Below are 27962 nucleotides of genomic sequence, written 5' to 3'. Positions count from 1 at the left end.
ATAGTTCATCTTTTCCTGTACTTGACAGCACGGTCCACATAAATATGATGTGACATTTTCCTTATAGTCTTGACATTGAAATGGTAAAACAAGCAGGTCTTGTAATTTCATTCAACTTCATCTTGGCATTATAATGTTACCTGTTTCAACTGAAAGTATTGTTGCAATGTGACAGTTAAATTACGTTTAAATGAAAGCAGATTAGTATAGATATAATACGACTCTTGTTTACTCCACAGATGTTGAACATTATATAACTTGAAATAAAAAACCTTGCTACACATATAAAAACAGCACAATCGCATTTATCCATAACTTGCTATTACAAAGTTTGCAGCATAATTCTGTTCTTATTCCTGAAATTGTTTTTTAAAGGACAACTAATTTATTTTAAAGTGCTGAAGCCTTAAAATCTGGTAGTTGTGAGTGAAGAATAATGGGATTAAGAAATAAATTTGGCTTAAAAAATGGATTTTCTAGCAAAGCATTGAGCAATGTCTTTAAAAGAGGTTTGAAAGAATCCAAATCTTCTTACAAAGTGGATAAATAAAAACATTATTTATTTAATTTGAGAAGTGCATTGAGAAGTGCAAATGTAAAGATAATATAAAACCGAATCATACTTCAAAATAATGAGTATTTTCTGTTCTGATGGTTCTTCAACACAGAGGCATTATTCTAAGCAAAGTGTGTATCTGTATATACAAATTATAAACAAAAATTTATTCAGCATAAAAATATTTTAACTACATTGCAAAAGAGGTTTATTTTTATTTTTCACTTCTAAGCTAAAATTCAAAAATTTGGGGTACATAGAATTCTAGAGACTGTTAAACTGAAACTTAGATCAGTAACTCCATTATTGAATAGGTTAAGATAAATAGCTAACGATTTTTTGGTATGAATTCACTGTAACAAATTTGACTTGATTTTTCTTGCTTCAGTGAAAATGATGCTTCAGATTTGAAATTATTTTAAATCACAGTCTGAAAGATCAATTGGATAGAAGCTGATGTTATGTGAATTGAAATTTAGCTGCATCTTAACAGCATAAGTAGCATAAAGATTGTTCAGTATTGTAATATGTATCAGTGCAGAATTCAATGCTTTATCCTATTCCAGTACAGAGATTAAATACCAACTTTATTTTATCTCCTTAGGAGCTGAAAGAAAAGCAGGAATCAAGTCTCAAACGTGACATTGATGGAATGGGAGTCCCAGAAATAAAGTATGGAGATTCAATCTGTTTTGTCCAGCATGTGGCCACTGCCTTGTGGTTGACTTACAAAGCACAGGATGCTAAATCAGCACGTTTAGGTCCCTTGAAAAGAAAGGTAATGTTTGGGGTTTTTTAATTACTTGTGAAATACATTTGAAGGTTGAATTGTTTTGTGCTCTTATATTGAAAATATGAATATTCCACTCTGAAATAAAAATAGTGATGGATATTAACATAACCTGTAATTGGAGAAAAACTTTTTCATTAAGAAATGTATTTAATGACTTTTTTTCTCAGAAGAAATTATTAGTTTGTGCTAATTTTGTTTCTGTAAAAGACAGAAATTCCTGATTTGGATAATTATTTAAAATCTAAATGTAACTGTTGTAACTGACAGAAACTTATAAGTCATCTAACATTTACTGGTGTTTCAGATTTTTTTTAAATTAAGTACATTATGTGAAATGGCAATTAAAATTGTCACTTAAGAAATGGCCTTAGAAAATAATCAAGTTTCTTAAGGGATATTAGAGAATAATATTCTCCCAAAATGTTAGCTGTAATTGTGATGTGATATCAAGAAGGTCTTTCTCTCAATCTTTTGATTTCAGAATACAATTATATTCTTAATTAGTGGCATATGACCTGTTACATGTTCAAATTTTATGTTCATATTTCATCCAGTGTTAAGGGGTTAGTATTAGATTCATGTAACTTCACATTACCAAAGGATCCCTTCATTCTCCGTATGTGGATTTTTACAACTTGAACCCATCATTAGATCATGAAACAGAAAAAGAAAAAAAAGGTGCATTATTGAAAGGAAGTTGCAATTCTTCTTTAGTTCCTTGTACACGTGTACATTCCTAAGAGAATACTCATACACAAGCACTGTAGCACAGAACAGTGAGGTCCTTCTCACACTCCCTGGGCACAGTTGCATTTATTCATATGCAGCACACATGGTCATCAGCAATGGGCAGTGAGTGTCCAACCAGAAAGCTCCTCAGCAACCTGGCTGGTCAGAGAAATTCTTGAAATACCAGTCATTCAGTAGTTTCTTGGTAAAAAATTAAACCACACGATGGCCTCTTCCTTTGCCATGCCACAACTGGTTGTGTCATTCTGTTTCTTCAGAGTCCAATTTTACTTCTCAAAAAGGCAATGTGTAGATTCTTCCTCTGTGTTCAATGAAGAATTTTACAATGCCTTCCTGTGGCCTTTAGTATTGTTTCTCCAGTTTTTTGCTTAGCAGCAAGGGACTAAAAGAACCTCCATAATTGTCTGTCACTTTTATTCTCCTTTGAAACTGTTTCATTCATGTTCAAAGACTTCAAATCTTTTGTTGCCCTCTCACCTGGAGAATTCTATCTTGTTATGAGCCTTCAAACAGAAGAAAATCCAAACTTTCTAGCTTCATGCAATTGATTTTCCTGTGGAGGCAAGAAACAGTTTTTCATACCCTACAATATATGATACTAGGCTATAATCTTGCAAGCAATTTGAGATATACATCTATTTACATTTCATATAAAATTAATTTTTCTACATTAGAACTGAAGTCATTGCTTGGTATTCATCCTCTGCCATCATTTTGTCAGGCAATTTTCACTTTCACTCACTGTATTCCTTTTGAAGCTGGCCTGCACTTTTTGGAACATGACTCATTAGCCCTAGGAAGATTGAGAAATACCTTGGTTTTGCAAGAGGCAAAGGATGCTTTTAATCTAGTTACTATGAGTGTCAGCTTCTGTAAAGCTACAGAGAGGAGAAAGCAACTATGAGATTAATGCTGTTAAAAAATACTAAAAATTCCAAGTTAAAAATTCTGTTATTTGGCTTTGGTGTAGTTTCATGCATCTAATTATTATACTAACAAATATGAAAGAAATTTTGGCATCATTTATGAGGCTTTTGTTGCACGATTTCTGCCAGAATTTTCATTTGTTGTCTCTCTCTCTCTGATACTGTGGTAACCAAGGGTTCAAGATTTTGCCAGGTAATAATAATGTTTACATCAGTATTCTTGACAACACCCCTCCACCATCCAGTGAGTGATGGAAGTCTATCTTTTCAGTTTGAGAGCTTGCTTTTGTGCAAGCAATGAGCTCCTGCAGAGCTCCAAAATGCTAGAGCTCAGGGAACAGAAAACCTATGCTACATGATTTGGATCCACGCTCTGGAGGCCATTGTTCACAGTGTTGATCAGTGCCTTGCTGCACTTCAACAAGCAAGGCACTGCCAAATGCCTTTTTATATGCAGAGAAGTGTTTTATCTGAGGAACTGATGTAGCCAGCGCTGGATGCCTCTGCCTGTGATGTACTTACTGGAATTCAAAATAGCAATTTCCTGTCATTGTGATGTTTCTGGATGATTTAGTTGAGGTTTGGGTTGTTTGTTGGTTTTCTGGTTTGGTTTTGGTTTTTTGTGGGGTTTTTTTGCCAGAGAAATAGGAAAGATTAGGTCATTCTAAAAGACTTTTCCCTCATCCACTGCATACTTAAGGAGAAGAGTGCATAGCTGTTCTACAATAATGAACATGCAATTATTTTGCAAGGCATGACAGCTTTAATACCCTATCTGTCAAATGTTTTCATTCCTGTAGCTCCAAAATATGGAGCTACATACAATGGCCTGGGGAAAGATTTATCTGTCAAATGTTTTCTTACTGTTTTGTGATGGGAAGAGCAGATCTTTACTTACGCTTTAGTTTAGAGACCTCAGGACCTTCTCTATGGAAACAGTGATATTTAAGCTAGCAAAGTCACCCACAGTGTGATTCTGTATAAAGAAATATCTGAAAAAAGAGGTAAGATGACCAAATTTTAAACTAGTCTCCTTTAAGACAATATTATTGATGTAATAATTCAAAAATATCTTCCCAATCTTCTCTATCATATGTCCACGGATTCTGCTGTCCAGATAAAGTCAGCAGCGGATGTTGGTCTCTTTTAAAAGCTCTTCCTCAGCACGTTTGAAGGAATAGAGCACATTTGTCGTGTAGATTTTGCCAGGCTTAGAGAAACATCACTTTCCTGTTCTTTGATACACCTATATGCTAGTATGTACAAAAGCTGTTGGTAAATAACTCACCCATTTGTGGCAGCAACCACTTGTATAACATTACTTGTTTGTTAACTGTTCATGCCCTCAGAATTACTCTGCTAACTGGGAATGTGTGTTGCAAATTCTTATTAACTCAAAGCTAAAAAGATACATTTTTTTGGTGGAGAATTCAGTAGATTGGCTCCTGGTCAAAGAGGCAGGATAACTCACATTTACTTCTCATGAAATTGCTGTAGGATTTTAATGACTCAAAATGACCAAGACTTGTTTTTGTGATATCTAAAAGTGACACTAGCTTTCTGTGACTTTGTGTGTTTTTTTCCAAGTGAGAGATTAAAATCCCACAAAAGGATCTGTGTTATTGCTTGAAGTTCATATGTTCATATTTGGTTTGGATAATACAACATATTGTGTAGAAATAGGTAAATGAATCAGAAGTTGCTCATAAATGCCATTGCTCCTTTAGCACTACTGTAATATTTGTTTGTCATTCCAGCTTGATTTTTCTTGTCAGTAATCTCAAAGCATAAATCCCTCCATAAATGATGCTTAAGAAAGTGAAGTTTCTCTTTCCCTGAGAGCTAGAATATAGAAAAAAAGACATTTTTTGTTACAATTTGAAAATGTTTTTAAAGAGTATGTTTTTAATAAATTGTGAAGAATAAAAATACATTACATTGGCTTCTCTGAATAATTTATGTGAGACTGAAAAACATGTAGTTTTTTAATGGGTGTCTAGATAAAGTGATTAACAAATCTACATATATGCAAATTACTTTTTTCAGTGCATTACTGAAATAAGGAAAAAAGCACTTAAAAGCAGAAAGTGTTTTTAAGTAATTATTGTTGTAATTACTGACTCTCAACAGGTTATACTACACCAAGAAGGTCATATGGATGATGGTCTCACATTACAACGATGCCAGCGTGAGGAATCCCAGGCTGCTCGAATCATTCGCAATACTACAAGCTTATTCAGCCACTTTATAAGGTAGTTGTTACCCTGGTTTTAAAATATTCTGAAATTATAAGAATTTCTCTAAGAGAATCCTTATGTCCTCCCTTCAAGCATTTGAAATTAGAAGCTATTTGAAATATATTTTTACTGACTGAAATTTGAAATTTTGATAAGTAATGCTGTTAAATAGATAGAACAGTTTTACATGAACAGATTTACATGAAATCTAATACCTTGAAGCCAGAAGCAAGCAGGATAATAACCCAGGTTGAAGAAAACATGTGAACTGATCTTAGTCAAACTCTGTTAGTGAGTATTCAGTGGCCCCTAGAACTTTGTGTAATTACATCTATAAGAATGTCTTTTGTACTGAAGAATCTATTTTTTTGTAGTGCTCACCAGAAGTTTTAATTATGATGGTGGAGTGTTCAGCCTTGCACTACTTCATGTGATATTTGATGAAAAAATAAAGAAAAAGGAGTTTGTAATTAATTATTTGCCCACCATATGAGCACGTGTTTAAAACATTATTACTTCAGTACCTCAAGAACCTGCACCACACCTTTGTATTTCTTGGGCTGAGGATATAAAACACAGCCACCTTTGCCAGCAGTCAGTGCCTGCTAGATGATAATATTTGTAATAGTCAGGCTGTGGAAAACTGGGTTATCACTCAAGACTGAGAAAATAATTGAAGAGAAAAAGACGTTATTTTACTGACAACAGAGATTCATTGAAAGGCTTTATATTTTTAAATCCCACCTTCTTTATTTACTATATGGAATATAGTAAATAAAGTTCTAATTTACTATATGGAATATAATAAATAAAGACCTAAAGATCTATAGTAAACAGAAGATGTAATTCATGGTTAGAATTACCTGCTACTTTTGTGTTCTTTTTCCAAAAGATTGTCGGTGTATAACTTCAATAATTGCTATTGTTATTGTACATTACACCTATAACTTTAATGAGACTTAAAGTATCTAAACAAAACCAATTACCAATTACTTTTTGCTGAATTGTATTTCTTCTTCTTCTTCTTCTTCTATTTTGTTTTATTTTTAAAAAACATTCTCTGTGTTTATATCAGCACAGAAAGGAAAATATGATTCCACTTCAGGTAGCTCAGAGTGCTGGACACCCAAATAATAGATGTTTGAATGATGTTCAGTTCAGATCATCCGTTGCATATATTCATATTTGATACATGCAACAAGACTTGATTTAGGTACCAAAAGAGAATAGGCTGCTACATAATACTGTAAATGACAGTGGGAAAGTGATGAATGCTGCCAGTCTTGTTGTTTTCCATAGTGGAAACAACAGAGCACTATCACCCACCGCCCTGCCTGTTGAGGAGATGGCTCAGACTCTGCAAGACCTCATCACTTACTTCCAGCTTCCCGAAGAAGACCTGCAACATGAAGATAAGCAGAACAAACTTCGCTCACTCAAAAACAGACAAAACCTATTCAAAGAGGAGGTATAGAGAAAGGGATTTTTGCATTATTTAAAATGTATTGTCTCACAAAGTTGGAGAAAAATCTAGATGTGTGCACGTTATCATCTAGATGTATGCATATGATCTGTAATGTAATGTTTCTAGTTGAAAAAAAAAGTATATATATATATATATATATATGTAAGTATATTAAACTTGTCACAAGCCACACGGTCTGTGATAAAATTTGATTTTAATACTTCTGAGCATCTTTAAATGGATCTTATTTTACAAGAAATTTCCTTTTCTCTCTGTGAAGTTGTACAACCTGGATACTTCAAATGAATGATAAAACCTGGGTCAATAATGGATGTTATTTCTGATATCTTTTCTGTACTGTGAACCTGCCTGTAACTTTTTACCTCTAGAAACTAAGAATGCCAGTTTTAGAGAAGGTTGTGTATTACATAATTGTTGAATTGCTCCTCTCTGAAAATGGAATAACAGCGTTCTTGTAGAAATACTAAACATATTTTATGATGTTTTTAGACACGTTTGAATTGTTTGCAGGTTTTCAATACCATTTGAGTATGCAAGCAAAGTGAAGTTACAAATCTCTTGTAGTATTTAAAAGTCTTTGATTTACAGATAATTTATTGGATAGTAAAATTTCCTCCTTTTTTAATCAGTGAAAATTCCTTTTGATCTAAATTCAAACTGTTTTTTCCTTATGCAAGGAAGATTTTATATAAAAAAGAATGTCCTTAAAAATTGTGAAAGCCTTTATTTTCAGATTTTTATTCCTTATTTTTCCTAATACCTAGTTGTGTAAGGAATAATTCCCTAAAATTAATTGTTTTTATACAGAAAAGTACATATTCAAATATTTTTTGAAGCAGAACTGGTTTGTTGTTTGGGATTTTCCTAACAGAAGATAATGCAACCTTCCAATTTATAGAGGAAAAAGTATTTTAAAAAACACTGACCAGTGCGTTTCCATGTACAGTTCACTTTCCTCTCTGTCATCTGTATTTAGGGAATGCTGGCTCTAGTTCTAAATTGCATTGATCGCTTAAATGACTACAACAGCGCAGCTCATTTTGCAGGAATTGCAAGAGAAGAACATGGTGGTACATCATGGAAAGAAATTTTGAATCTCCTTTACAAATTGTTAGGTAAGTTCTTCAAAAACCTACTAATGTAAAAAAACCTCAAGAATACATATGCTTGGTATCCTACTTGCTGCTTCACCACCAAAGAATACTTTGAGTATTATTCAGTTTATTATGTAAAATATAGAATTTCTTCCACATTGTTACAGTTATTTATTACAGAGAACAGAGTTTATTGAGCAATTATACATCAGAAAATTAGATCTCAGCTAAGAAAAAGTTCTGTGAAGTATGCCAAAACATTTTTTTTAAATTTATATGTACCTGTGATATGCAAACAGATGTTATTATTCCAAAAATTAGAATAACTGGAAAACAGGTTTTTTATGAAACAGAAAAAAAGTCTAAAAGCAGTAGTCAGGTCTGCTCAATCTATTTTTGTCACTTGAGGCTTAATATTTATGTTAATAAAAATAATTACATGAAATAGAAATATTTTTTTCAATATCAATGCCTTTTTTTTCTTCAATACATTTGTTATGAGCAATACTATATCTGGTCAGTATTGAACGTGACTGATGAATTAGGAGATTGGGTCAAACAGTATCAAGATCACTGCTGTTCAGGAGCAAACTGCTTCTCTTTTGTAGACTGATCAAAATTATAGAGCAGGAAAAGTATGTATATATGTATTCTTTACATTTCTTACTTGATACCTAGTTTGTGTTGTTCCTCATTTATGAGAATTTTGTCTTCTGATGGAGATTAAATACATTCTATTTTTATTACAAAGGAAGGTATTCCTGATCCATAGTGAAATAAAGAAGTTGAGAGTCAGGACAAGAATAAAAGAAACCAGGGGAAGTGTTTTGAAGTGTGAGGTTATTCACATGGAACAGACAAGCAGGTGCTTCTGATGAAATCTCATTGCCTTAGAAACGAAAAAGTTACCTCTGGCTGCATTTTACTACAGTCTTACAAGTTTAAAGAAAAACAGAATCAAAAGAAAGTCTTTAGTACTATGTGGACTTTTTTCAGATTTTATCTTGATTTTTCATCTGCAGGTACACTTTGAAGACAGTTGTTCTGATGTAACATTTATTGTGCTTCATAACAAAAATCATTGGCAATTGTATACAAAAGGTGTTTTTTTGTTACTTTTTTTCTCCCTACGATCTATGACTTCTAGAAGGAAGAAAAGCAACAATATTGCTTGAAAGACTTGAATGCTGAACTTTCAAAGTGCAGTCTGCACTACTGAAAGACTAAAAGCTATGCATTCTACAACACTGTAATCAGAAAGTAGAACTAAACTATAGTTTACAGTATACCTAATCTGCACTTGACCTCAAACTTCTGCATATGATCTTCCCACACTTGGTAGGAGAAATAGAAAAATAAATCCTTCAGCCCCACAATCATGACAGTGCTTGACATCAAGCAAGGGTGCTGGATAATTCTATTTAAAATTAGCAACAAAACAAAACACAACCCCCCCTTTTTTTTTGTTGAGATTCTTGTTTATCCAGTAGACCCCTTTCAACTTCTTAAATTATGTGCTCCTTAGAAAATATGTCAGTTGCTAGTATTCACATTAATGAAAATTTAAATTTTTTGTTACAGTAACAAATATGGACTTGTCTTTTCATTGCTTTATGGAGTTACTCCAAAAATTGTGCTAAAATACATATGATAAGCATTGTTGATTTAACATGAAAATCTCCTGTTATAAAATTATACTTTGTGTTTTTTTCCAGCTGCTCTCATTCGTGGCAACAGAAATAACTGTGCTCAATTTTCCTGTAACCTTGATTGGCTAATCAGTAAACTGGACAGATTAGAATCTTCCTCAGGTGAGACTCACTTTTACAATGTAAATTAACTATCAGATAACGCCTTCTTTACCTTATTGACAGTGCAGCTTTCCTTGAAGCCAACACATATTAAAAAACAAATACACTCTTGGGGATTTGTTTGGTTTGGGTTTATTTTTTTGTTTTGCTTTATTTTTTGCCTTTGTTTTGTTTTGTTTTTTGGTTGGTTGGTTTGAGATGGGGTTTTTTGTTTGTTTGTTTGTTTGTTATTTTTATTTTAATTGACAGAAGTAATATATTTAAAGAGACATTCATATAACATTTTTTTGCTTCAATAAATTTATGTGCAATACTATATCTTTATTAAGGGACCTTAATCCCAATTAAGGGATTGGGTCAAACAGTATCAAGAGTGGTATACCCTGGAAGAGGACATATTTGTGACATGCATATAAACCCCATATAGATGTAGATTATAGGGGTTTTTTTACAGTGGGGTAATCAACAAAATATTGATACACTATATAGTGCTCCCTATTAAAGCTTTTACCTCTTCCATTAAAAGAAGTAGCTAAACTTGCAAATTTCTCAAATGATTTTAACATTGTGACTATATTCAAAAGAAAAGAGAAGTTAGCATTTTTATTATGCATTTATTCTTAATGTACCATATTCATGTAATTACTCCTTAGAAGTCGTTTCATTCTCTTTTAGGACAGAGAAAACACAACATCTTGTAAGATGATTTACTGAGCTTTTGGGTTGTGTTCAGTGGTGCAGGTGATTTAATGACAATGCTTTTTGTGTGGCATTGATATAGGTATTTTGGAAGTGTTGCACTGCATCTTGACTGAAAGCCCAGAAGCTTTAAATCTAATATCTGAGGAACACATCAAATCCATTATTTCACTGTTGGATAAACATGGGCGCAATTACAAGGTATGCTTGCAAAACTCAGGATGTAAGGTTAATCTTACAATAATTTGTGGGAAGAAAAAGATGAGAATGTCTACATGGAAATATTTAAATCTAGTACCTTTAAAGGAATAAATTAACCTTAAAGTACATCTGCAGAATTTCTTTGTTGATTTTAAAAGAATGTTTAATATATAATTGCTTTTCAGCAATTTTCAAATACCAAAAATTTGTATGAAAAATAAACAGTTAAGAAATATTGATAACCAATCAGAACACTGGATTTGATGAGAAATTAAGTATTCTGTTGGCTTTAAGAAAGTGGGCAGAGTAGCTTGCTTTGTGATTCAGGGCTCTGGAGAGGTAATGGACTACCATTGCATTCACAGATATAGAGAACTATATCCTGCAAAGTCATTCCTAACTTGAGTAACAATAATAGTAGCAAAAAAGAATAAAATAAATTGAAAAATCAGAAAAATAATCCAAATATCTGAAAACACAGGTGTTCTGAAGAAAGAAAAAAACCCCTGAGTTTCCAGAAGATATACTGGATGAAATTAATTTAGACATCAATATGCAATTTATTATGATAGAAGAAGGTGAACAGAGTTTCTGGCTGCGACCAGGATGACATCACAACACAGACGAAGATATAGGTTTTTGTGTGATTTTCTGATGTGAGTTTCCTTCCTCAATTAAAATTTTATTTGAAAGACTGATAACCTCGAGGAAGAACAGAGAAAGTTCTAGTGAGCTGAAATGACCTTCTCTTATAAATCACTAATATAGAGAACCTAACCAACTACAGATACAGTAAAGGAGAAAATAATTTTTAAGCGTGGTTAAGGAGTATGAACTGATATAAGTAGGCATAAGAAAAAAAGTTGAAATTACAGCAGGAAGTTTAGCTTGCTATTCTTACCTCTTAGCAAGATCACTCTGTTATGCCAGTCACCTAGAAAGAACCTTTTCTCTGAAACAGCTCAATGTAGATCTTATAGTGAGAATTTACAGCAGAAACAGAAAATGTACACAGGAGAATTATACTGGGTAATTGTTACATAGAATGTTAATTTCCATTAACATTTCCATTAATGAAATTGTTAATTTCCATTTTTAGTGTCTGACTATATCTCAGCAAGTAATGAAGGCTGGGAAGAAATGAATTCATCTCTAATTCCACCCATAGTATATCTTGTTCTACTAAATTAGAAATTCTGTTGAGATTTAGGAAATCTGAAAAATAATGAGCAAAATAGTCCTGGAAATGATTGAGTTGAAGGACATTTTAAATTAAAAGTCTTCTGTCAGAAATAGAGTCAGCAAACTCACAGAGATTATTTAAACAGTTTACATGTAAAATCTGAGTTCCTGGTAATCATTAATGTTATTAAGATGCTTTACAATTGAGTATGAGCCTATGTGGTTCTTTAAGTAATTACCTCTGTTCTTCTGCTAGATGGTTTCTGTCCAATAGCAGAGGTGGTAGAAAGGAAAATGCATGGGCTGAAACATAGAAAATTGTTTAGGCAAATATATTAGGTTAAACAGGGCAAGCTGTTAATGGTGGGTTTGTGGTAAATTCGTTAGTGAGACAACAGGAGTAGCTAAAATGAATTTTATATTCTACTGTTTCTGGAGTTGTACAATAATAATAACATAATCAATGGTGCGAAGATGTGCCTTTTGTCATGGAGGTTGTGTGTAGCAATTTAGACCACTTGGGCTCACTGCTCAAAGACTGTTTGGCAGAGGTCAAGTACACATTGGAGCTTCTCTAGTTTTTTGTTTAAGTGTGCCGCTTTGTTCCTCAGCACTAAGCAACATTATGTTCCTCTCTTCCAAAACCTCCTGCTCGTGTACTCTGGAAGAATGATATCAATCTCTTCCAATTTTCAGACTCCAGGAAAAAAGAAAAGGAAATCTGAAGTTTTAGAATAATATTTTTCTGAAATTCTGTTTTACTTTATAGTGAACTTTTAAAGCATTTTTCTTTTTATAAATTAAATTCTCAAATTGAAACTTTCTTTCCAGAAGATACTCATAAGTTGTCAGATCATTGCCATTGAGAATTGCAATGAAACAGGAAGTTTTTTGGGCTGCAGAAAATTTATCAAGGAATCTCATTTTATATTCAAATTTTTAATGACATTTAATTAAAAAGTCTGAAGGATTTGACATACTGTTTTAGCTGTTAAAAGTTAAACATAGCTGTTTTAACTTTATTTTTGCTGATCAAAATGAGACTAAGGAACGGTAAAGGAAGGTTTTTGATGCATTCTCAAACCCTGATTTTATGTTTCACAAAGGTTTGATATCTTCTATCAGTAGTGCAGAATACTTAGTACAAATATGTGAAAAGTATATAGAAAACAAGAACGTGTTTTATATGCCTTCCTTTAGGACTATTCTAAATGTAAATTTAGCTGACAACTGAATAATAGTGTGTGCTCCTAGTTGCCTTTATCTTACTTCTTCTGATTTTTCTTTTAAGGTTCTCGATGTGCTTTGCTCTCTCTGTGTCTGTAACGGAGTTGCAGTCCGTGCCAATCAAAATTTGATCTGTGACAATTTGCTGCCTAGAAGAGACTTACTTTTGCAAACACGTTTGATTAATGATGTGACAAGGTACAGTGATATGTTTTACTGTTATATTAGGAAAAATTGAATTTCCATATCCTCAATAATTAATTGAATAAAAGACTGTAACCTAAGAAATGTCCCAAAGCTTTCAATATTGAGAAACACACCTTAGTAAATGATACTGCATTATGTATTAACTTGTGGAAAAAATACATTTTTACTGACAATATGACATTTGTATGAACCTGGCATCATACAGAAATTGCTCACTCATAATCAGCTGCTCTAAAATGGAAACATAAATGTTGCTTGTTTCTGAGTCAAAACAGGGCACAGGGTATGTAAACATACTTCGAAGTACTTGTGTGTTTCTTATTAAGAGAGACTTGATTTCCTGGCAATCTTTCTCCTGGTTTTTTGATTTTAGGAAATGATCTTGTCATTTCTCTTTTGACTGTAACTTTTTCAAAGCATGGAACCTCTACCTTAGAAGATGATTCTACAGCAGCTTTATTAGTTTATACAAATGGTTCACTTTTTAAACTATTATAAGCAAAGTGTGGGTATCTACACTTGTATCGTACTTGTAAAGTGAATTTGACAATTATGCAGCAATATAATTCCTATGTTACACTTCGTTTACACTGACTGGCTTACATTTTCTTTCTTAGCATACGGCCAAACATATTTCTGGGCGTTGCTGAGGGCTCGGCACAATACAAGAAGTGGTACTTTGAGTTAATAATTGATCAGGTTGATCCATTCTTGACGGCAGAACCCACCCACTTACGAGTTGGATGGGCCTCTACTTCAGGGTATGCCCCCTATCCTGGAGGTGGAGAAGGATGGGGAGGCAATGGAGTTGGTGATGACCTCTACTCTTTTGGGTTTGATGGCCTTCATCTGTGGTCTGGTGAGTACTGTGTGAGCTACCACTTATTCTTACATTTAACATTTACCTGCCTTTACCTTCCATATCTTTGTATATATAACATGCTATTTTATAGTTAGCCACATTCAGAACTCCAGGTTATCATGAAGTTACTTAGAAGTTCAGACCAGACTTCTTGTCTGAGATGTTAGCCAATATTGAATTATACCAATTAGGCTTTTTAGCAGATTGCTGCTGTTTTAATGATTTTAATCACAGAATGGCATTTTCCAGATCTAGATCAATACTGACTTAATTCTATCTGTCTAAAATCAATGGATGCGTTGATCTCAGATAAATTAATTCTATACAAATTGACATCTGCATTATTATTTTACTTTAAATCTACAGTTGAAGGAAATGACAGTTATTTTTAAACCTGTTGATAGATCTGACAAATTGAATAAAAATTTTAAGAAAAAGTTTCATGAAAGTTTTGTCAATAAAAAATATTAATTGCTATGCTACTGCCAACTTCATTATTTTAGTCCTTGTGTATAGAGTCTTTAATTACAACTAGCACATTATTTTTTCTTCCTGATTTCTCTTGCATGCACAGTAAATGATGGTTATTTTTTTAGCTTGTTCAATTTGTGGCTTATGTTTTAATGTGCAATTTTCAAGGCATGTAGACAAAATCCTTAGTTTCCTCATATTTCCCAGTGCCTTTAAATGTCATATACATTTATGTATTCTGTAATTGCTCTGAAAATAATTGAGTGGGGCCATGCAAATGAAATGTGTGTTTTTATGAGAGTGTCTATGAATGAAGTAAATTTTAAGACATTATTTCTAATAATTTATAATCTGAGAGTGTTTCCTTTATCAATTATATTAACCTTGTTCTAGTGTTGTGTTTTGTATATAAAATATGAGTGTGCAGACACACATAATTCAGTATTTTGTTTCGACACTAGTGAACGATTATCCAGTGTCAGAAATTATCTTTTTTCAGAGAAGACTAGGAGACATCTGTAACATACTCCTTTAGAAATGTCTGAATAAATAATCTTAAAGAATTAAGCCTGCCTACATCTTCTGATTCCTAAATACTTTTGTCCTAGGTCGGGTACCCAGAGCTGTTGCATCTGTCAATCAGCATTTATTAGCCTCTGATGATGTGGTTAGCTGCTGCTTGGATTTAGGTGTACCCAGCATTTCATTCCGCATTAATGGACAGCCTGTACAGGGGATGTTTGAGAACTTCAGTACAGAAGGCTTCTTCTTCCCTGTCGTAAGCTTATCAGCAGGTGTAAAGTAAGTACAACTAAATTTTGTTTTTCGTTGCTGTCTTATCGCACAAAATATTGTTGAAATTCTAGCATCATTTATTCAGTTTTGTTGCTTCAATTCTGCCCAAATAGCAGCTGGAAGGAAGGCAGGGAGGTAATGATTTGTTCAGTGATGATTTCACTTAAAAGTGAAATGTGAGCCTGTAAACTATTTGACCAAGTGGCAATGTCTGGACAGTATTGTTTTATGGGTGTTTGGTGACCTAGGGGAAATTAATTTTGTTTCATTCCAATTATCAGTGAAAAAAGCACATTAGAAACACAGCACCATATTTGGCACTAATTAGGGTTCTCACTGCCTTTCTCAGCAGGGAGTAAAAAACCTAAATCATCATGAAAACTGGTACTGTGTTCACAGTAGGAAGCAGAACTGCGGAGAAGCAGTTTTGGAATCTCTTTTCTAATATTGCCCTTTTCTTACCTCTTCTGTTGCTAAAATACTGAGATTGAAACTTACTGTATTCAGTTTATATTGTTGTCTGTGTTCAATGAATTCAGAAAATCTCCAGTAGAATCAAACAGAATAAAGGAACTCTGGGAAAGGTTTAGTAAATCAATTTTATTTATTGTCCAGGACTGACTCTACCATGTAGGTGCATTAATAAAAGCTTTTGAAAATGTTCATTACTTTTTTACTGTAAGAAATCTCCTGAAACTGGTATAATAATTTTCTTTTTTTTCATTCTTATTTGATGTTGCTTTTGAGAGCATTTTCCTTTGTAGTTTATAGTAGCTGACGTTAACAGCAGATGTTTGCTGTCATCTTTGTCTATTACTACCACTGAAAATATTTTTACATGAGAATCCTGAGTTCATGAGTAAAGGAGGATGTTCTGGGGTCTTAATTTTTCTCCTCTTTTTAAAAATGTAAACAAAGTATGTTAATCTGTTCTAATGTTGCTATAGGCTTCTGGTCACCCCATCACAACAAATGTAGGGCCTAATTCCTAGCGATAACAGGCTTTTTTTTTTTTTTTTTTTTTAATTTTTAAATTTTTTTATTTCTGCGTTTATTTACCACTAGAGTTTGTTCACTAGAGGACCAAAGTAGCTGGATAGTGTTTGTCTTTGTTGTTTTTCCCGGTATACTCAAATATATATGAAAAATCTATATCTGAGGAGAAAAAGAACATTTTAGGTGTTTACAAGGAATGTTAGTTGTGTTTCTGGAACTCATTCCCAGTTGTAATATTCGGTATAATATTGTTTGCTTTCTTAATGTATTATGGTTTTAGTGTTTTGTTTGGTTTTTTATTTCTCTCATGTGCCAAACTGTCTGCATGTGTTCACTGAGAAGTAACTTTAAAAATTTCAAGTTATGTATCAATAATCCCAATTGTATTTTTAGAGTAAGAGTCCAATTTAAATTAGATTTGCTTCCAAATCCCTTAAATCCATTAAAAAATTCACAACTTACAACCATTTAATTTTAAGTGAGAAATATTTAAATATGCTACTACATTAAATAATTAGTCTTTCTTTGGCCAAAACAAATTTTTTAAAAATAGTGGGGTAGGTGATGGTTTTACTGACAGTATCTGCTAGTATGACTGCTTGCTTGCCCTTTGGTGTTTACCAAAACATGAAGCACACATGCATTTTTGTAAATGGTAGTAAAATAAATGCATAGGCTTCTACATTATTTATTCATAATGATAGTATATGCTGACTTAAGAGTCTAATTGCTTCATTGAAAATTGCACAGAGTCCGTTTCTTGTTGGGTGGACGTCACGGAGAATTTAAATTTCTGCCTCCTGCTGGCTATGCTCCCTGTTACGAAGCATTGCTTCCAAAGGAGAAGATGAAACTGGAACCAGTCAAAGAATATAAAAGAGATTTCGAAGGAGTGAGGGATTTGTTGGGTACAACACAATTTCTTTCACAAGCTTCTTTTATCCCTTGTCCAATAGACACCAGTCAGGTATGTGAAGTTTGTAATAAGGAGATTCATAACATACATCTGTTCAAAATTTAAATTCACAATATAAAATCTTACCTCTTTCTTAAAAATTCTTCAATTGTTTGTTGTGATATACTAACTAAACTAGATGATTTTGGACATACAAGGTGTGGTAACTGGAACCTCTTACTTCCTGAATTGTTATGCTCTTTTCTTAGGTTGCTCTTCCTTTTCATCTTGAAAAGATCAGGGACAAACTAGCTGAAAATATCCATGAACTATGGGGAATGAATAAAATAGAACTGGGCTGGACATACGGCAAGGTATGTTTTGAATGACCTGTCTGGGTATAGTCACCTGTATTAGGTAAAGTCTCCCACCAGCCCAAATCCGGACTTGGAATTTCAACAAAATGTGCAATGGTGTTCTAACACATTACCAACAACAGGAGACCATGTGAGCTGGGAGAAGACAGTGGTATTAACTTTCTGATGAGTTTTTAAACCATTTGAATTCCTTTGTTTTGTTACTTCATTCATTATGGAGGAATAGTTATAGTGTACATTTAAATAAATCATGGGAAAAGGAGATTTGTATAGTTATGAGTAGATATCATTGAACAAAGATAAATGGTATTGCTTATAATGACTCCATTACTGTAAAGAATTTACTGGGTTTCTACTGTGATTCTTGATTCTATCAGGAAAGTACTCTTTCCTGTTTTTCTTTTGCAGATACGGGATGATAATAAAAGGCATCATCCATGTCTTGTGGAATTCTCAAAGCTGCCTGAGACAGAGAAGAATTATAATCTGCAAATGTCAACTGAAACCCTCAAGTAAGATTTAAATAGAAAAGAAAATAAAGTCTTAAAATTTTATTTTTAGTCAAGTGCATCATACTGTTGTAAGATAGAAAAACCCTTCAAATATCTCCTTCAAAGACATTCTGCTAACTTTACTAGAAGTCCCAGGAACGTAATCAGACTGGTGTAGAAAAACTTCATCTCTACAGAGAGACAAAGAAAAAAACACCACAAATTCCCATTGGTTTTAATAAAGTGGTGGAAATCTCAAGCCATAGATTTGTGCCTTTTTAGTCTTTGAAGGGGGCTTATTTGTTATTTCTGATAAATTAAAATATTTGGTTTTTTAAATACCATTATTTTGGATTACTTTCACATTTTTTAAATATAATTTCTTCTCCATATTTATACAATGCATGAGAACTATAATGTTGTGTTTCACTAATGCCATTTTTATGCCAGAACCCTTTTGGCCCTTGGATGTCACATTGTTCATGCTCATCCAGCAGCTGAGGAAGATCTTAAAAAAGTCAAGCTTCCTAAAAAGTATGTACCTTATGGTAACAGCTACATCTTATAGTATTTATTATAAACATAAAATATTCTAAGTTCATTTAAAGAATACTGGCTATGAACCCCATACCTGATAAGGTCTTACACATCTCTGGTAGGCCATTACCTTGGCTGTGGTGGTGTTGGAATGGGAATGCTGCTGTGCTAGGTCACCTCCTGAAGTTGTTCAGAGACAGAAACAGTCACATACTTAAACCATAGGCAATTGTAGTGGTGTTACATCACCCTAGAACAGAGACTCCAAAGTTAAATACAACACTGTAGTGCTTTTCTGTCTCATACTTAAAGAACAGTCTATTCATATGATGCTAGATGTATTTACTTGAAAGAGGGTTTACCACTTTGTTGTAGGAGACAGAAATAGCAAGTTGGACACTTGCCATTTCACATCAGTTATCAATGCACCATATGTCTTTTTATCCTCAAAGAAATTTATCCATGAGAAGCAAAGTCATTTGTTTAAAGTGAGCAGTAAAATACATAATTTTATGATATGAGAGAGGATAATCTTGATCCAGTTGATGGCTTTAATTAAAAAAGGAAAAAAGATCTATTCTCAAGGTTCACACTGCAGACAGTCTATCATAATACTGGTTTGCTATTATTCTCTTGTTAAAATACCTATTGCCTACATGAAACATCCTGATAAATGGAAACAACCTGATTTGAGCAAAAGAGAATCTGAATATATCTAAAAGGCCAGGTAGTCCTTATACAACATGGAAGGGTTGGAGAAGATAATAGCTACTGCTGAAAAATTACTAAACTTTTTATTCAGTGAAAAAGTGGTAAGAACAACAGTCAAAATTTTTTCTTCTGTTGGAAAAAATGGCAATGCAGTCCTTACTTACCTATGGAACAGTTAACTAAAATACCAAACTTAATAACACATTAAAGAGTTTCGTAAGAAGTCATCATACAGGTCTTTAAAATAGAAATTACTTGAAATGTTTAAATGACAAATATAAAAAATATTAAAAATATTAATTCAATAACATTTTTGTTGCCTTATTGCAACCATTTAAGCATGTAAAGCATGTAAAGATGGATCTGAGTCACATTTAATTAGCTATTGTGCAAGTAGGTGGAAAATGGGATGATCTGCTAGAATCCAAGTTACATCCTACGACCAAATGCAATGGAAGATTTTTGCAAGGAAATGGGAAAGTAGGAGATTAAAAAGTAGAGAGATACAGTAATTTCCATTCTATGAATGCCTCATAGAAAGATTTAAATAACGTAACTGGGATATCTTTACTCTCTGTTTTGCTTTGTTGACTTACAGTTACATGATGTCAAATGGATATAAACCTGCTCCTCTTGATCTTTCTGAAGTGAAATTGTTACCTTCTCAAGAATTTCTAGTTGATAAACTAGCAGAGAATGCACATAATGTCTGGGCAAAAGACAGAATAAAGCAAGGATGGACTTATGGCATTCAACAGGTAGGAACTTGTTTACATGCATTTGGAATAAGTAAATAATGTGAGATTTTTTCTTTTTGGACATCATTGGGAAGGAGTGTTAGTTAAGATGATAAATACTGATTGACTTGTTACAATTGGAAAAGCCAGAGGGGGTTGGGAGCAGGAAAAGAAGCCCTGCCTATAAAAATCTGGATTGTCAGACCTGTATGGTTGCAGCTGCCAGATGTATGAGAATATATTTCCATCCTTCTCTTTCATTCTTATGTTTAGTTTTGAGTGTTATTAACAGATAATTAACTGAGAGGTTTCTCTTCTGTAGTCATTACAGGATGCCACAATACACTCTGTCTCATTATTCAAAGTCTTTGTGATGTCTTCTTGTGTTTTATAATCCCTCTCAGGATCTTAAGAATAAGCGTAATCCTCGGCTAGTGCCATATGCATTATTAGATGAACGTACTAAAAAATCAAACAGAGACAGCCTACGTGAAGCTGTTAGAACATTTGCAGGCTATGGCTACAGTATTGAGCCACCTGACCAAGAGATAGGTATGTATTTTCAATAAGAATCATGGCCTTTCTTAGTGACATTTATAGTTTCATTTTACTATTAAAAGAGGGTTCTTTTCCTCTGTTTATTTTACAGCTGACCAAACAGTGGAAAAAGTCAGCATTGACAAGATACGATTTTTCAGAGTAGAGCAATCCTATGCAGTGAAGTCTGGAAAGTGGTACTTCGAGTTTGAAGCTGTGACAGGTGGAGACATGCGTGTTGGCTGGGCCAGGCCAGGCTGTCGACCTGACATAGAGTTGGGAGCTGATGACCAAGCATTTGTATTTGAAGGAAGCAAAGTCAGTACATTTTTACCTCTTTTCATCTATGAACAGGCTAGACACAGAACTACAGGATAGGTTTCCTCTGTGTACTCCACATCAGCTACTGGAATGTTTTTGATTCATATAAAGATATCTCTGAGCTCTGTTTCACACTGGATTGTACCTGAATTTTGGTTCTGATCATGAGATTATGCTAACAAAGAAATGTTGATTTATATATATCTTCCTAGGCTATACCCAACTACGTACAGAAGTCTGTCATAATTATAAACAAGATTCAGCAATCATTTCCATTTTTTATAAGTGGCGTTTTACAAAAATCAAAAAAGGTTCTTCATTAACTGAGAGAACCACAGTCTGTTTTCCTTTTTTCTGTCTTTTCTGCTTTCTGTGTGTCCTTCTGTGTGTCCCAAGCTTGTCTCCTAAAGGACCGGAAAGATAATAATGAGCCTGTGTGCAAGAAGCTGAATCCAGTGAACAGTAGTTATAAGGTTCCGATTTGCTGAAATTAGAGTGCCTTAGTTGCTCTATATCTCTGTCATCTCTAAGGCGAAAGTCATGATCAGTGCTGTTTGCAAATTACTTTGAGATTCTGAAAAAAAAAATCTGGGTTTCTTTATTTGTTTTGTATTTAATTTTTAATTTTAGTACTGTATTTATTTACTTGGTTTTCCATTTAGGGCCAGTGTTGGCATCAAGGCAGCGGATTCTTTGGACGAAGCTGGCAACCAGGAGATGTGGTTGGTTGTATGATAAACTTGGATGACAAGTCAATCATCTTTACTCTGAATGGAGAGTTGCTTATAACCAGTAAAGGTTCAGAACTTGCGTTTGCTGACTTTGCAATAGAAAATGGTAACTTCCCCTTTATAGTCACATGGTTATTAGAAGACAAAAACAATACAACAAGCAGAAAAATTAGTCTGTCATAATGACTCAGTGAGCTGAGTAATCATATTTCATTGATGTGAGCCTTCAGACTGTGCTATACATTAACTTCATAAAAATTTATTTTGAGACTTCTTGTGTGACATAAACTGAATTTCTTTTCTCCTTTAACCACGTTAATGGGGTTTCAGCAGTCAGAGTGAATAAATTTTCTCACTGTTGCTAGGCTTTCTCTCAGAACTTCAGTGCTAAGAAGAAGTGGTAATAATAAGCATCCTGAAAAATTTCCAAAACCTGAAAATATAGTCTCTGATAATCTCACTGAAGCATAAATATACTATGTTCATGTCTGTGAAGAACAAAATGAGTACTGTGCAGTGAGAATCTGCATCAAAAGAAAGATCTTTGCAGCATAACTTGAGTCTAACTTTTTTATTTTTTCTCTGTCCTATTCATAACTTATCCAAATTTCCCATTTTCCTGGGATATTTTTCCTCTTCTGTTTTTGGCCTTTGGTTTTTCAAAAAGTAGTATCTACATGGCTGTAGTAAAAGAGTTGGGGAATATTTTCAAACTGTTTTGCTTTGTGTTTTCCTTGATGTTTTCATTGACATTTTCTTTGTAAGTGTATCTTCTCCAATCTGTAATAGCTTCATACCTGGTAGTACTTGCCAGAAAACTTTGCAGTTGCTCACTGCTTGTATTTGATCTTAGCATTGATGGAGTTTTTTTAAAGGTAGAGAATGAAGGACTGCCTTCACAAAGCTGTATTGAAGTCTTAAAGTTTAGGAGAGAAAATCTCTCCTTTAGAGGTTGAACTGTTGGCTTTTTTTTGAGTCAACTGTTGTTGACTCAAAAGTTGAGTCATAAAAAATGCTTAACATTAAAGGAGTATATTTGTCCATTGGGAATGATGGAGAGAATAAAGGATGACAAAAACCAATTGTACCTATTGACGTTAAAGTAAATTTTAAACAAATGTATTGAGATACCTGAAACTCATCTCAAAGTCCTTTTGAAAATTTGGTACCCTCAGAGACCATACTTAGCTTTTGTTAATATCATTTATCTAGCCAAGACTGGCTTCCAGTGTCCAGCCTGTTGTATGAAGCCATGTGTATTAGTCTATAAATGAGAAAGATAACAAATTAAATGGGATAGGGCCTAAGTTCTCAGGAATTTTGGTAGCAATAATATTGAACTTAGACACTAGTATATAAGGTGGCTTTAAATCCTTGCTACTGTCATCACTTCATATGCAATACTTGTTGGAGCTAAAGTTTAGTTCACATTAGATAGATCAAAAATAAAGGATATCTGGTTTTAAACTAAGTTATTGTTAAGGTTTATTTGTTTTGTTTTGTTCTTTTTTTCTTTAGGTTTTGTTCCAATTTGTGCACTGGGCCTGTCTCAGATTGGTCGCATGAACCTTGGAATGGATGCCAGTACATTCAAGTATTATACAATGTGTGGCCTCCAGGAAGGTTTTGAACCTTTTGCTGTTAACATGAACCGAGATGTTGCTATGTGGTTTAGTAAACGTTTACCAACCTTTGTCAATGTGCCAAAAAATCATCCTCACATTAAGGTAACATTACATGTCAGGAAGACACCTGTTCAACGACTGTTTGTTTAGCAAGCTGAGACATTAAACCCTTACTAATACTTACTGTCATCAGATAGTTTGTCATATAACTCTATTAAGTCGCTCTTAGATAATTCCAGATGATCTTGTCTATCTTCTGTTTCATTTATGGTAGTATGTATTCCTATGGATATACCTGTCTGGTTTGTTATACAACTTACTAATTTATGTTGTGGTTAGCTACTGAAAACCTGTTAGTTATGGGGTTATTTTATATTTTAACTTACATGTGCTTTCACTTTTTAAACCTTCTCTACTCTAAATTTTTCTTGAATATCTGAAAATTGTTCAGCTGAAGTCGGAGGACATTTAAGTGTACCTGTGGTGTCACAGATTTTTCATTATGATGCACCAGTGATAGGAATTCGAAAACTCTCTAACTAATCTATCCTAGAGCAGAATAATATATTCTGTCTTTTTTATAAATTGTTCCATACTAGTATATTCCAAAATGATAAGTTTGAATTCCTGAGGTGTTTTTTTACTATAATCTCTCTAGGCCATTTACATTAATTTAGGTGTAGCAAATTATTCTCTAATGCTTGTCTCTGAATATTTCCATCTTAAGCAAAATAAATTTCACTGAATTCCAATTAAATGATCTCAGCATTTTTTTTTCATTTTATCAGGATTATTTCATCACTATTCCTGTCTTTAGAAGTTTTTAAAATATTCTTATCACTGAGTTTGAAAACTCATTTTCAGCACAAGGGAAAGTAATATCAGACTTAAAGTCCATAGTGACCCTCTAAGCAATTCCAATTGATATTTCATCTCATTGTGGTAGAAAATTACTGATTCTTGTGATGCAGTTTTTCAATGACTTGTGTACTCAAAGTGAATTAATTCAAGAAACTATATACTTTTTAAAATTTATTCCTGAATGAACATCCTGAAAATATTTACTGTAGTCAGGATATACTGAATGATTTGCTTCCCTTGGTCTTCAGGCTAAATTCAGTGTCAGAGAATAAAGCTGCATAGTTTTGAAGAGAAGTAATTGCGAAAGATTTAAGTTGGCTCTTTCAATTTTCTCATTCTCTAGTTGCTTAATGGAAGTTTACAGCATTTTTTGGATAGTATTATTTGAAAATATTTCTGTTATTTTTAGATATGGAGAATTGATGGAACCATTGAGAGTCCACCTCGGTTAAAAGTTACTCACAAAACATTTGGCACGCAGAACAGCAATTCAGACATGATATATTGTCGTTTGAGTATGCCCATTGAGTTCCACTCTTCATTCAACCTCAGCATGGGTGTGGAAAATGCCTCATCTGATGTTTTCCAAAAACGGTTAGACTTGGGTTTGGTTATCCTATTTCATGCTTTCAGTGTAAATGTATTATGTTATATTATTCTTTATTTTTGTATACACAAAATTTTATACTTATTCTTGCACTAAGCACAGATTACCATAAAACATGTGTTACTCGGATTTTCTTACTCTTGCTGGTTTTATAAGACACCTTTGCTGCAGAATGCCGTGTCCAGACAGGAGAGAGCCTTTTCGAAAGACCTGCATCACAAAGTCTGCAGATCTCTGCCTAAGCAGCTCCATTTTTTCTGAATTATTATGATTTGTGAAAGCTAAGCTGGAAAACCAGATCAGAGTCTTTTGCCCATTGGATTATTGTTCATCAACATTATTGTTCAATAGCTGATTGTTACCAGAAAACTGCCTAATTCATTAAAAGAAAAAAAAATTGTGCAACAGATATTTAAAGATATCAGGTATCAGTGGATCCTGCACTGTTCAGAGTTACCTCTGTCTTTATTTAACTACTGTGAATCTGCCTCTTCTCCCACTCTCTACCTTAACTGCCATCAATTATTTTACTTGTATATTTGTATTCTGTACAGTCTTTGCTAATGCATACTAAGTCCCAAGCGAACTAGTTAGCTAGTTAAATTACATTAGCAAGCTTTTAAGTATACTTATACTATACTATTTTTTTATTATTTAATGATTTTCCTTTGTCATAGGAAGCACAGCCAAGAAATTGCTCCTCCTCCTTCTACGGTAAGTAAATATGTTGAGATGCTTAGTTCTGCTAATGTTTTGAAGTAGTTTTTTTGTGGCTGCATGTTCATTAGAAATTGATCCATTGAAAGAAGCCTTTTAACAATTTTCTTTGATATAACACTGTTTAAATAATAATGATGTCCAGAGTTCAATGACTTATGTAAACATAAACCTCACCAACTTAAAATTCTAGTCTGCTTTTTTAATTTAAGAGTATTTTAAATGACTTATTAGAAGAATGTGAATTACTATTATTAAAGTTTGATATATAGGAGAGGGTTTTTTTAAAATCACTATTTGAGTATTCCTTGATAAAACACTTTAGATTTTGATTACTAATATGCTCTTCTCCTCTTTTCAGTATTTTTACTCACTGCGGATATTTGCTGGCCAAGACCCATCCTCTGTCTGGGTTGGCTGGGTAACACCAGATTATCACTTTTACAGTGAGAATTTTGACCTAAATAAAAATTGTACAGTGACAGTTACGTTAGGTGATGAGAGAGGCAGAGTTCATGAAAGGTATGGAATTGTTTATAGTGTATTAAAGTTTTAATTTTAATACTGTTGTTTACAAGTCAGATGTTCACAAGCTTGATGATATTTTAAATATTAACTTAAACTAATAAGGAAATTGTTTATGGAGTATGTCTTCTGTGCTCATTTATATAGGAATGTGTTTTAGGTAGACATGTTAAAGTGAATGTATCATTAATGTTCTTTTGGAAAGAATTTTAAATGAAAGATACTTCTTTAATTGAATATCTATATTTGCTCCCTGTGGATAAACTAGTTTATTTTACTGTAATTTACAACTGCAGTTTACAAGTTTTACAAGTACATTACAAGTTTACTGTAAGTTCACAGAAGCCTGTGAATTTTTTTCATAACTATAAAAAAGAAAAAAAAAGTGTATGTAGTCTGATCCCTTCCCCATGACAAAAAAATAGTTTTTTTTAATGAGCAAACAAACTAACAGCATAACAAGGACCTGTGAGGATGTCTAAGTATTCCTTCATTAAAAAGTATATCTCCACCAAGTTCAGTGTGACCTGTGCTTTGTTCTTGTTGTTCTTTCAGTGTGAAGCGCAGCAACTGCTACATGGTTTGGGGAGGAGACGTAATTGCTAATTCCCAGAGATCAGGCCGCAGTAATGTTGACATAGAAATCGGATGCTTTGTTGACCTGGCTACTGGAATGGTGTCATTCACAGCCAATGGAAGAGAGCTTGGCACTTGTTATCAGGTATTAGCAGATTTTCAGGAAGCTGTCCAGTAATCTTCTTGTTTTGATGATACTTCTTTTTTCAGAAATCTAACTGGACACCATTTGTGTGATGATAATGTGTTTTCCTATATCATTCTGGTTTATCTCTCTTTTTCTCACTCTCTTGTAAGGCTATGTTTTTTGAATTGTTTCAATATGTTCAGATAAATATTTTTTACATCTCAGTTTGTGTGGTTCAGAATCTTGATTAATAAAGTTAATTCTTTAAATTATTTTTTTAACTGAATCTGTGATGCAAAATAGTGGAAATAAATATTTAAACTAGCAGAGGGTCAAAAGTAGACTTCAGATATAGTAATTTTTGATATTAATTAAGAAGAAAAAATTAGTTAATTATTACCAAAGTTTGTGTCTTCTGATTTGGAGACCTTGTGATTTGATAAGTTTCAAAACCTAAAATTCAAATATACATTAATGCAGAAAGCCAAAAGTAGTGTGGGCCCTAAATGCTGTTAATATCCTCAAAACATGGTGTCATTATGCAAATGGATCAGTGGTTGACAGGAGTTTTCAACATCAGATTGTTGAGATTTCCTCTTGGTAAGATCAGTTGTCTATGGTAAAACATTCACTGTGGAAGAGGTTGTCCAGTGTTAGCAACAATTCATTGCTTTCTTCTCTATCACCCCCTCAAATCTGTAATACAGACAAAACTGAAATGTTCTTCAACTAAATTTAATGGAACTGTTATACTGACTGTATGTTTATTGTAGCTGTGCTTACTATGTATAATGTCTATACATGATACACAAAATGCACCATGATGTGATTAATATATTTAATTGAACTTCTGAAACTTTGACTTAATTGTATAGATGTACTTTTTTCAGCCACCCTAGTGCACTGAATTTTTTTAAGTAATATATTATTCTATAATTATATTTTTTTATTTTGTGGCAGTGGTGATGGGCTATCTTGTTCAGTGTTCTTCAGAATAAACTGGTCTTTTTACACTGACCTACACCTTGAGTTCAGCTATAATGGGGAAAAAAGAAAACATAGCAGTCATAAATGTCCCCAAAACAACCAGAACCTTTAAAACTAAAGCACTTGGATTCCCTGTGATTTTATAAGACTGGAGACCAGTGCTAGGCCTGAAAATATAGAGCTCTTTAAAAAAATTACATTCTTCTACTTTTAGAGTATGGATTAGAAAATCACTAATCTTAATAGGAAATAAAGATTTGCACTATTATACCATGATGTGCTCTCAGTCTCTAGAATGAGTTGTTGA

The 27962-nt window shown here is 33.3% G+C and overlaps 1 protein-coding gene across 1 annotated transcript in view; it reads left to right on the top strand.

Annotated features, from left to right (window-relative positions):
- RYR3 (ryanodine receptor 3) overlaps nt 1-27962 on the top strand; it is a 189194-nt gene that overhangs the window by 64887 nt on the left and 96345 nt on the right. Inside the window, exons 11-32 of the mRNA XM_063398804.1 lie at nt 1161-1334; nt 5156-5277; nt 6562-6730; nt 7725-7863; nt 9558-9653; nt 10435-10553; nt 13027-13160; nt 13787-14028; nt 15111-15303; nt 17044-17260; nt 17458-17562; nt 17974-18077; nt 18507-18590; nt 19903-20062; nt 20446-20593; nt 20691-20896; nt 21562-21736; nt 23149-23357; nt 24526-24710; nt 25401-25437; nt 25802-25962; nt 26521-26686. Of these exons, the coding sequence (XP_063254874.1) occupies nt 1161-1334; nt 5156-5277; nt 6562-6730; nt 7725-7863; nt 9558-9653; nt 10435-10553; nt 13027-13160; nt 13787-14028; nt 15111-15303; nt 17044-17260; nt 17458-17562; nt 17974-18077; nt 18507-18590; nt 19903-20062; nt 20446-20593; nt 20691-20896; nt 21562-21736; nt 23149-23357; nt 24526-24710; nt 25401-25437; nt 25802-25962; nt 26521-26686 (3345 nt within the window). The remainder of the gene's footprint in view (nt 1-1160; nt 1335-5155; nt 5278-6561; nt 6731-7724; nt 7864-9557; nt 9654-10434; nt 10554-13026; nt 13161-13786; nt 14029-15110; nt 15304-17043; nt 17261-17457; nt 17563-17973; nt 18078-18506; nt 18591-19902; nt 20063-20445; nt 20594-20690; nt 20897-21561; nt 21737-23148; nt 23358-24525; nt 24711-25400; nt 25438-25801; nt 25963-26520; nt 26687-27962) is intronic.

The sequence above is a fragment of the Prinia subflava genome, chromosome 5, assembly GCF_021018805.1.
Source record: "Prinia subflava isolate CZ2003 ecotype Zambia chromosome 5, Cam_Psub_1.2, whole genome shotgun sequence".
NCBI classification, from domain to species: Eukaryota; Metazoa; Chordata; class Aves; order Passeriformes; family Cisticolidae; genus Prinia; species Prinia subflava.
This window is presented reverse-complemented; position numbering and strand designations above follow the sequence as displayed.